Here is a 12,260-nt window from a genome sequence, read left to right on the forward strand (position 1 = left end):
TATTTGAATGGTTTTCCTTATTGCCGCTTGTACGGTTCTGGCCAAATAAATAGTCTCTTTGTGAGCCTTTATGTGTTGAAGATATTTGGGTGAATTGTACTTTTTGTCACTACATTTCCTTGTATGTCTTGGACTGTAGTTGAACGAAATTCAGCAGCCGATATTGCATTTGGTCGAATAATTCAACAAATGTTTAGTAAAATACAAAGTTAATGCATGGTGAGGGATTACTGAATATTACTCCTCGAACTCGATATTCACATAGATTCTCTGTATTTACATCAAAGGAATATAATAATGTAGTATTGTTGCATCTTCAAAAGAAGATACTTGTTTTTCCTTAGACTAAAAGCCACACCGTGTAGTCCTTTATGTCAGTACGCTCGTTATATAATAGCAATATGAACTGTACTACATTCTTTTACACTCTTCTTCATATGATGTCCTTTTACCGAAGGCCAACTGACTGGCATGTAAAAGTTAAATGATACGGTCTATGATTTTCAGTTAATTTCTAATAACTTATTTCAACTATACGAGTTACAATATTGTTACGTGTTTTAAATTGGTTCTCTAACATTAAACACATTTGACTATTTTTTTCTTTTAGATACGGACTTCATGATTCATGTTCATGATGCTGTTCCAATTAATTATGTCCAGCTCACCGGTTTTGATAAGAACAAGGAAAATCCGTTGTAAGATCCCCATTAATATGTGCTCAGTGCTTGCATGTGCATGTGCAAGGGTACCTCATTGGGTTTTGTTTGAGTTCAGTGCAGCGGACTCAACAGTTATTGCAAAAGGAGTAGGAGTGTCAAGTGGTGCGGCAAATTTGGTCTTGGTTTAGCCCAAGGGGAGAAACTCTCTTTGCTCTATTCCAGTCAAACCTAAAGAGGAAGTGGGAAAATACAGCTAGAGAACATTTACTTTAAGTGATCATCTACTGAACATTTCCCTAGGCAGACCTAAACAGAAATTTTTTTCAACTTTTAACTTTTCTGTTTTATTCTGTTCCAGACAAAGTTCCATGAACGGCAACGGTATTTTCTCCAGACGCCAAGATTTCAGCTCCTTCAACTCACTGCCTCGCCACAAGCTCAACTCCTATCATATCAAGGTAAGTTATATAATGAAATTGCTTACTAATTAATTAATCGATGCTACAACCAGACTCCATCGACCTCTGTCTTCCACTTCCTCTCTCCAGTTAATCTTCCTAACCTACAAAGTTCCTCTACATTATCCTGCCATTTTTTATGTGTTAGCAGAGGTTAGCCTACTCTGTAATCTTCTTCGTCACCCTGTGTTCCTGCATTCTCGTTAAGTGTTTAAACAATCTGATTCTTTCGGCTTTTATGAATCCGACGACTGTGTCTTCTCCTTGCATGCACGTAAAACAATCTTCATTTTTCCTCCTCAGTCCTTCTCCATACACTATTTCTGATCCTTGGTCCCGGGAATGCGACGCAAGATTCTTCTCTCAAAGATCCTTAACCTTTCACTGTCCGTGTGCTCCCACTATCTCCGCGTTCCGCTATCTCCGAACCCAAATCTGTCCCGATATCTCCGAATTCTTGAGTGACCCTTATAATCCAGTCACTGACTGTGTTGTTAGCTGTCATTGCATCCACGGCTGCGAAGCCCCGTGGATGGAAGATTTGATGAAAATTTAACCCGTGGGTTAGGTTAGGTTAGGTCAGGTCAGGTTAGGTTAGGTTAGGTTAGGTTAAGTTAAGTTAAGTTAAGTTATGTTAGGTTAGGTTTGAACGGAAAGTCTTAACGCAGGAAGTAACCGAGGATTATAGGGGTCACTCTGAAATTCGGAGATAGCGGTACACGGAGATAGCGGGACGCGGAGATAGCGGGAGGTAACCTCTGTCTTCCTTATTCAAGGTCCATGCTTCACATCCATGGTAACTAGGGTCTAATCACAGACTTGTAGACTCTAAACTTAATCTTTGTGAAGTGTGTCGAGAAACCAAAGATTTTACAGAAAGTAAAATAGCATATTTCTCCTTGTCATATTCTATATCTCCTCGCTGTTGTAGTTAGCAGTGAAGATAAATATATAACCTTTTCACTTTTTCTACCCCATTCATTGACCGTAAAATTTGTTACTGTAGGCCTAAATAAAATTATCATACATTTTTTACCTCGACGTTTTCAGCAATTCCTTCTTTTCGTCGGGTAAACGCAATGTTAAGTATATAGTAAAGGTCAAAGATCACACTGCAACTGGTTTCACAAACGCGTTTGCAACTGAGTTGTCATTCTATCAAGATATGATTCGTTTGTGTTGTTTATGTTTTATTTCTCAACCTTGAGTTTCCGTTGGCCGATCGCCCGGGATATGGTGACGTAACTTTGGTAAACAACACTAACACCAGAATAGCTGTAAACAAGCCTATTATCCATAACTTGTATATACACTCGCAGCTGGTAACATTCTAATGTTGCGATGACTTTTTAGACTCATGGTGTAGTCGTCGAGCTAGTCTTTTCATACTAACATTTGTTGTAGTTACATTACCGTCAAGTGGGCATTCCATTCACATGTTTAAGTAGGGACGAGCCTTTGATGAAAAAAAACATTTAGGCCAATTACCGACGGATACGGCTTTTTAACTACCATTTCTTGCATACCAAATTTTAATAATCACACACTATCCAGATTTATACTTCGCCATCCAAAGTCTAAATTATATATCGGGCAAGACAGTCAACTGTATAATAAGAGTCATATCATTTGATTAATCTCCGGTTATTGGAAGAGTTAGGTTTCAAGAGATCTTGAGTGTTAACAACCAATGATATGGAATATTACCTACGGCTAAGAAATGTAACCTGTATTTAGATAAAAAGTTATTGTCAGACAAAAATACGCTTTTAAAATTCCTGATTAATATGCAAGTACACACATATGTTTTCTTGTACGTACGTTTTTAATTTTATGAATTACGTATGTAATTATTATAGAAATTATACATGAATGGTAACTTTTACATAGTTTTTAGGGAGTAATAATTACCAAACAAAATTGTATTTAATGTAAGGAACAACAAACCATACGCTTTTTTGATTGGAAGAGATTTGTGAATTTATTCCAAAGGGGTCATAAAAACTTCTTCTGATTACTTTAGGGGATAATCCACTTAAATATCGGAATACCCTCCTACTCACCCTTTGTACCTATAACTTTAAAGTACTTTACAACCTGGGATACTAAAACATTTGATTCTTTCTACACCGTTTCTCGCCCCTTTCAATATCCGAAACTCCAAATTAGGCTTATCCCGATCGTTAGAATCGGCACAAACGATGGACTTAATTGAAACAATAACTTGTCCAAAGTCAAGCCACCATAAAGACACGGCCGCGGTGCCGGCTGGACAAGTCTCGTTTATGTAGCAATTAATGTAATTGTTTATGGCTAACAGTAACAAGGCCCTTAGAAGTCGAAACAATTAACTTTACTGTCCTCATTTATGGTAGGGGTTCTCTCGTCGCTACATCTGGTTAATACTTCATACTGACTCGGATTGTTCATTTAACCTTTTTTGATCACATCGCTGCAAAAATTACCTTTGTTCTTTGTTTAAAAAAATATAATGTTATATTGTTGTATATTCCTTAGTCCAAGCAAATGCACTATAATAGTGATCGTCACACTTATGTGGAATGCTCACTGCTTACTGAGGTTAGTTTGGCTTGGACCTCCTTCAACTGTAAATTTATCAGACTATCATTAGTACACATTTTTTTTAAGGTTACACCGGATAACACTCAGTAGGACCATATGGGCGTAGGTTGCCGAGTTTTAACTGACCTGCGCAACATTCTTATCACTGATAACAACATGACACAACACCAGTGACTGCTGTTCTGTTGCTGACTGCTTGTTACTATCACGTTCTACTAGCTAATAACACGTTAACATCGTGTATTCGTGTCTAAGGCAAAAACAACTTTAACACTTTTATGTGACAATGTGCAAACCGCGTTATTTGTAGTAGAAGTGTCAATATCTTTTGGCCTACTTGTGTAAAGAAATTTAAGTACACAAGTTTTGGCAAAGAAAAGTTGCCACTCTTACAAATTATTTAAACTCGCTCAAAATTTGCAAATGCTTTCTTTATTCAAAAACCATACGGCTAAATATTAGGCCGTTGACTCATTTTGGCCGCTAAACTGATGGGTATAGGTGATGATTACCAACATAACTAAAACGTTCAACTATTGCAAGAATAATGTAAACAATAACATACATAAAATGTGCGGTAACATACAAACAAATAAATAACTGTCAACGCCTAATTTATTAGCAACTAGCCTTCTCTAGACATTTTACTAAATTTGTATCGCCCTTGAAAATTATGGAATTTCTCTAAGAAACTCACGCAATAAAGGAAGTCAAAGTGAAATAGATCGAATCGCATGGGCTCAAAAGGTTGATAATGAATTACAGCCATTCAGCTACACCATAAACAAACCATAGATGCTTCTGAACAACTTTAGTAATCGTAATCGAATCATCCATTGCCAGAAACACAGCGATATCAGTTTAGCCAACTGAGAATGTCAACCAAACGTAAACATCGTAATAATGTAGCATTTTTGGCACAGGGTGTGAAAAAAACAGTAGTGCCGGCCCCCCCACCACAACTCGCCGATCATTACGAACATCAGAATATAAAAACATAACCGATTACGCGTCAATCGGGAAAATGCGCGACCGCTCCAGAGAAAGAAGTTTGGGCAGAGAGAAAAATGTAAAAGCCAATTTGCCAATAGCCCTCGCTAACTGATTGTTGCTGTACGATACTGCCTATCGTTTCCTAATCGGAAAGGTTCATTTGTTTGATTGGAAATCCCAGCTTCACGCCTATCTTGCGTTCAAAGGGTTTGGCGTAAATCGTGGCTTGACGGCGCCCTTGATCCCACAGCTAAAGTGTTCCACTGCATTGAATATTAGAGTGGGGGATTTAAAATATGGCTCAATTACATTGTAAAACATCCATCTGTGCTGAGTTTGCTAATTCTCTAGTGGGATTTGTTTGGATAACGATTCATCAACTATCAATCAAGTTTTATAATTATATGCTATGAATTAAGGGGTTGTTAGCATGTAATGCATGAATTTGAAAATGGTACGCAAAGAATACGAGTATTTGAATCAGCTTGCTTACGTATTTTTGTTATGTTTTTGTTAAAATATATACAATACAATTTTTACAGTAATTTTAGAATTCACACCCATACCCTACTCTTTAAGTATCAATGGATACATACTCTTATAGTTTATCATTCTTTTGAACCGGCTGCAGACAACTTAAATATTTTTTAACTCAACTTCATGTATTCGTTTTAAATTTTTATATCTACCTGTCACTTAAAACTATTTCGACCAACATGATTAATATATTTGCAATCTGTTGCATACACATTACCCAGTCCCTTAGTCCCCTAGTCTTGAATTGGACATATTTAGCAAGTGAATTGAACACGATACACTTGTCGAAATAGCATTCAGATTCCAAAGTAGGATGATAACTTACTTCCACATAAATTAATATTCAAAACATTACACAAATTGAAAGTATACATTTCATCACAAATGACCACATAAGCAGTTTAATCTCCTCTCCCCAGGTTGTTATGTGGACTATGGGGAGTTATGTGGCTACTCATGTGTGAGATATAACAATGGACATGGGACAAAGCTCCGTCTGTATGCTTGTACTCATCGGACTGTGAATTTCCCTGCAAGTATTCAACAGTTATTGGCTTTGATACAAATATTCAATGCGTATCGAAAACCCGTTTTATTGGATTTGATTTTGAAAGCTCTTGATTTGTTTATGTTGCAGATTCAATTTTTTTTCTCCGAACCCCCTTTTGACAAAACGTGTTTGTTCAATTATTCAGTTTCTTGTCGTGTTCCAGTTGTTAATTGTTATCTTCGATGACGGATTCGCAAAAGTTTTGTGTTTATAAATAGTAGTAGTTACTTTTTCTTTGACTACAACTTCATTCGGGTTTAATTTTTTTTTTAAGAAATAAGGTCTGAACTCTGCAATAATGTTTTTGGACATTTCTTTTGGATTAATCAAAATACAAATTACCATAACAGCTGTCCCAAAATCCAATTACTGTATCCACATCGCCTCAACCATTTTACATAATCATTTTCTTTGTTAAATCTTTGCAACTCCTTCCCTGAGATCTTTGTAATATTTGACTTCCAACAAAATAAATAAATAAATAAAAATATAAAAAAATAAAGGAGATAACCTATGTTTTTAGGGGTGAACATGGTCCATGTACATAACATTTAGGAATTTCTTACTTTGAATAAATACATTGGTAATAGCTTATTCCCTATTTGGGAAATTCGCTAAAAATGAAAGACATTTGTTAAGATACTGACAACGTTGGTGGTACCATGCAGGCTACATTATCAATGACGAATATAATTATTACAATCTAATTCGACTATAAGTCAGAAATATTTGTAGAAAACACTATATAAATAAAAGATCGGCTATGAAATGATAAAATATTTACAAGAAATGATAATTATATCGAACTGGTATGGACGTTGTGAGTATTTACATTAGTTGCATAATCTTTTGAGTTAACTCTTTTAAACTCATCGGAAATTATGACTTTTATTCGTTTTTAAATAACTCCTGTAATTCTTTGCAATTGCTCGAATTCGAGCACCATGTACACTAGTTAAATGATGAAACAACGTACAGTTCTGTTCAATTGTTACTGTTATTTGTTCTCGAGAACGCTAAAACGCCTTATCTCTGTAGGTGACAAGTTTATCAATAGCTGTGAGTAATTCCTAAGCCGAAGTGGATCTATTTTTGAGCGTGGGGTCACACAGAGATATTAAGTTGTTGATGTTGTTATTGTTTTTGTAGATGTCAACAGGCTGTATCGTATGTTGACTTTATTTGTATCTTACATAAAACTGTTGAAATTCTCTATATGAAAAATTCCATTATAAATTACAATGTTAAATAAATATACACTTTTTTTCATCATATAAGTGTAAAGTTTGTTTTTGCGTTTCATTTAAGTACATATTTATAGTTCTGTATTAGTCTAAAAATGTTAAAATATTGTTTCAAACATTTACTTCGTGATTTATATACATTTAAACACTTTTGTAGTTTCCAATTCTCAAATTTTTTGGCTAAAGGTATATGAATGAAAATTGACTATGTATGAGTACGAATTGGAAATTTAGCTCTACTAAAATAAATCATGTATATTTTAAATTAAACAAGCAACTGTAGAGTATATACTGTATCTGTTATAATTATCATGCATACAATTCCAACAACATCGTTTATGATTGAAAATAGATAACATTGCCTATAAACTATTGTAGGTTTACATATTGGTTTATGGATATAGCACTTCAGTAATATGACATGTTAATGACTTCATAATATTTTTTTAGGTGGGTTCACATGATACGGTTAATGGAATGTGTTTAAGTAGTCAACAGAATTTCAATACTTATTATTATTATTTAGAAATTAACTGAAACTAGGATCAAATTTTTTACTGTACTAAATTTTTTTTGCTCATTGACCAATTTACAGTTTCACCGGGGACAACAGCTTGGGGTCACATATTTACATTTTATAAGTTCCCTCTTGGGTTTATTGTTAGTCATTGAAGTCCTAACAAGCATTTAATATTGTGATCTGAAAGTTCGTTGCACGCCGCGTCGCCTCGGAGTCCAATCAGTTTTTAATTAGCCCCTTGTTGTGTATGCAAGGGTTGCCAAAACTTGTTTAATTCTCTGCACAACTTTTAACCGCTTGTATGATTGTGGCGGAGGCGGTGTTCTTTGAGGGGTGTAGCTAATAATCCCTGAGTTTCCAACTTTCCCCACTTTGCTGCCGTGATATTTCCCCGTTTTATCGTCCTATTGTGTCATAAATATTTAAATTCCAGAGTATGTGTGGTATGCTTGCAGCTGGTAGCGTATTGGTAGCAAAATAATACTTTGCTTTTATCGTAATTTGGAAAAAAGGTCTTTTTTTACTATTCTATACAATACACTATTGCTGCAAAAGAGTAGGACCCAAAATTTCAACCGTTATGTCGTATCCAAAGAAGACCAATAAAACACTAAAACAAATTATTCAGAGATTTTGATATTTTTATGTAACCCTGCAGTTTTATGAGTTACCACAAATTCAGTATTCACGTAAAACTCTGCCAAAAAGTGAACATCCACAACAAAACAGCCTCGTTTGTTTGATTTGCAACCTTTTGTATTATGAATATATTCATTAAGCAAGAAAGGCTAATTTAAATCTGCGATGCGGACGATGGTGCTTGGGAAGTCGAGACAATTCAGAAAGACGGATGGGCCTATTACGGCCTCCCCGACCCCCTTACGCCTCTTTTATTATTTCATATGTCATGTTTTTGGACGGAATGTACACATCACTAGCGTGGAAGCCTCTCAAATGACTCGAAAGCGGACTTCTTGGCATAAACCATGGCTATAAAAGCCCTCTGAATAAAATAACATGTGTTTGCTGACTTACTGCCTCTTTTCTCCTTTTATCTTTTCGGAGGATACGGATTTGGCACGAGAGTATGCGATTTTAGGGTTAACTGCATCTTGATGCCAACATATTGATAGTGATATTAGTGATAATGTTGATAATGGCGATGGTGATTCTATTTAATTAATATTGATCGATATTTTGTCGTAAATACCTTCCTGACAAAATATTACCAATTCCTGATGGTCTATCATGACGATTCTACTTACCTTCTGTTCCTTACTTGCATATACTGGATATTTATAGTTCAACTCCCAAAATGGATATGTAACTCTGATATAAATCATTAACTTTATGAAAACATAAGTTAATATTGGATCTCAGATTTAATGTTTTGATTCCAGCAAATTCGAGAGGGGGTTGTTGACAAGCTAATGGGAGAAAGTATGTGTCAGATTGCTGATACCGTTTATTTATATAACAAACTAGCAGAGTACCCGTCCTTCGTACGGGGTTGGCATATAAGTATCAAATGCTTATAGCAGTTATGAGTGAGGACATGGTTTAAGAAATTTCGGTTCTTTTTGAAGTTCGTTCGCTACGCTCACTCACCTTTAGGTTGGAGCTCGTTCGCTGCGCTCACTTTCCTTCAGGTTAGCTCGTTCGCTACGCTCACTCGCCTCCAGGTTGAAGTTCGTTCGCTACGCTCACTCACCTTTTGCTGTTGTCATAAATGTAAAAGAAATAATAGTGCTAGTGCTGCACCCTGTTGGTAATCCTTGTAACTTTTAATGCTATTGAACATCATAGAACATAACCAACTTGTTTAATTGAAACAGCTGTTAAGATTCATTAATTCCATTTCTCATAAGGTTAACATGGGAAACTCCAGAGCCACTGGGGCGGAGCCCCGAAGGATTTTTTGGGATAAAAATATGCCTATATGTTAATCAGGAATGTGAGCTATCATCATGCCAAATTTCAGCCCGATCCGACCAGTAGTTTTTGAGATTAGCTCATACAAACACACACACAGACACCACCTCTTCTTTATAATAGTATAGATAGATAGATATAGATTAAGAGTAGGATCGTTGTCTAAACATCTAATTTGTGAATATTTCTCACAGCTTTTTAATCAATAAATTTTCTGTCGGCTTGTCACACCGTATATGTGTCACTGTGCTCCAGCCTCCCAAACAGCGCCGACCACAGCGGGCCGCTGGCGTGGAATGCCTGGAAACTGGAAACGCTCCCGTGGAATGTGGAAGCGATTTTATCGGAAACAATAAGGGAATAACGATGGGTCTCCAATCTCGGCATTTTATTTATCGGAGCCTCAGCTGTCGAACACTTCAAAGGCTTAATACGCATCCGCACCGTGCAAAGGTACGGTTTCGTTATATGTGCCCGGTTGCCGGAAAATCCAAAATGTACATCGGTCAGTGAGGGCCTTTATGGGGAATATAACACCCCTTGTGCGTTTGGCAATCCAATTACTTTAACGCCTTTCAGTAATAGAGAGGGGGATTTAGTTAATCAGGGTTATTGTTTATTATGGGGTTTTGTAATTTATATAGCTGTAATTGTACTGCAAGATATATATATATTTTATGTAAATATAGATGAACACATTGTTGAAAATTATCTACTGAAACCTATTGTATAACATCCTCCTAAAAGTTGTACATACCTTCATCGAAGATGCGTATAGATGAAATTACAGCACGGTTAGTCTATGGCTATAGTGTGGGACTTGCCCTTGAGGAAATCATGTAAAAATTCAAATCACACCAATTACTAGTGGATTTTTAGCTATCTGTGTTTTGACTTGGTGATTCGGACCACACTAAGCAGTAGTAAATATAAGCTTTACAAACAAAAAAGATTAGAACAAGGAGAACTTGCATTTGAGAACTTTCTGTTTAGGAGACCTATCTTCCCCAAAAGGCACACGAAAGTTTCTGGAGTCGATATTACTAAGTTTAAAGTTTATGTACAAGGTTTATCTATGTAGATGGAACTGGTATCGTATGTAGGTACTTTTTATAGATAATTTGTCTCTATACTGAGTTCTTCTGTTGCTGTATTCATCCCTTTTTATTCAAATGTTTTTGACCATGTCTTTTGCAGTGGTAGCAACATAACAATCAGTTAATTACCGACTAAGCCCCATATGGCGGTTTGGCGGCCACATTTGGCTGTTAGGGCGTTCACACGATGACCCAGTTAAAGGCCTTTGTACCCCGACCTTCCTAGACGTTTGCCTTCACTTCGCCTGGTTCATGGCTGGTCGTACTACCTACAGCCTGAGTAGGCGACTAGACTACTAGACGACTAGACGACGTCCATCAGTCAGTAGTTCAGTCCTTAACCACTCTGTGGCACCAAGCACTATTATAGCTAAAATATATTCCTATACGACATTCCTTTAGAGCGTGTGAACATGTTGTAGGAGCTACATAATTAGCGACAACATAATTTACTTACGTTTGCTTTAGTTACTTTGTTCAGAAAAAAAAGTAACGATTTGTTTAAAAAACTCATTTATCCAACAATATTGCAGGGAACTGTACTTTCCTTCCTTATATTTAATTTCATAATCTTTTAAAACGGTAGGAAGAGGTTTAAACCAATTGTCTACCAGAGAAACATTTTGGAATTCTCATAATTGTGTTTCATATCACTCATAGACAACATTTAGGCAGAGAAACAATTCTGCTTAATTTATACCAGATTGATATATTGATTGACTGACAGATGAGTGTAGAATGGAGTGAAATGCCTTTTGTAATTTACTGTACTTAGCCTACTGAACAAGACCAGCAGTCCCTTTAGTCAGTCCTATTTATTCTTGATAGCTTGATCCAATTTCGAACCACGAAAAACCTTTTGACTTTTTTCAGGATCGAACTGGATACCGTACCTACTTAACAATTTTACTGGGATTGTATCCAGCTATCCGGCTGTTTTCTAGTGTAGTGCTCACAAAAAGGTTCGTTCTTTTCAGTAAGATTTCAAAACATACTTCAAGTCAAGAACATTACACAATGTTGGTCAAATTAAGCAGTTTGACGTAAGATTTCTTTTTAAATTTAGATTTTTAATTTTGTTTAACGATCTACAACTACTCTTTTCAGTTGAACACTATTTTTGCCTATTAGCAGTAATGATTTCTCAACAAGGTTAAATTTTCACGTTTTAATGACGTCTTCAAGGTCCTAAGCATGTATCGTTTAATGACTTGCGCTGGGCCCGTTACTGCAGTGGCTATATTATTACTAGCTGTGATGTTTCTCAAGGAGTAGTCACATTTCTCAGCGGTGTTTAAAAGTTCATCCAAAATTAATTTCTTGCCAAGAGATGAAGGAGATAAGAAGGGCTTTTGATGAAACAATAATCATAGTCATATAGTTGTTGTTGTTAGCTTTATTTTTTGAACTAACCCTTAGACCTACCTAGTCAAACAATAGTTTTCATAGTATAAAGAATAAAGCTTTGTTATGAGAAAAGTTAAGTTATATCTGATCTTGTTTTCAAAAGCTGAAAATATCCAATTTTTAATTTCATAAAATATTTATTTCCTACTCATCCATTCTTTAGACAGATTTTATTTACCGAGTTCACAGAAATACTTTAAAAACAATCCCCCAACAAAAACCTTCATTTGATTGGATTTATTGGCTCTTTGCTTCCTGCTAAACATGTTTATCATTG

At 35.9% G+C, this 12,260-nt stretch overlaps 1 protein-coding gene across 1 annotated transcript in view; it reads left to right on the forward strand.

Moving 5' to 3' along the window:
- Window positions 1-12,260, forward strand: part of LOC128988918 (headcase protein) — an 82,616-nt gene that overhangs the window by 45,702 nt on the left and 24,654 nt on the right. The window contains exon 2 of the mRNA XM_054410703.1: window positions 1,021-1,120. Within this exon, the coding sequence (XP_054266678.1) occupies window positions 1,021-1,120 (100 nt within the window). The remainder of the gene's footprint in view (window positions 1-1,020; window positions 1,121-12,260) is intronic.

Source organism: Macrosteles quadrilineatus, unplaced genomic scaffold (genome assembly GCF_028750875.1).
Source record: "Macrosteles quadrilineatus isolate MER2022 unplaced genomic scaffold, UCM_ALF_1.0 Scaffold_1__1_contigs__length_201487025, whole genome shotgun sequence".
NCBI classification, from domain to species: Eukaryota; Metazoa; Arthropoda; class Insecta; order Hemiptera; family Cicadellidae; genus Macrosteles; species Macrosteles quadrilineatus.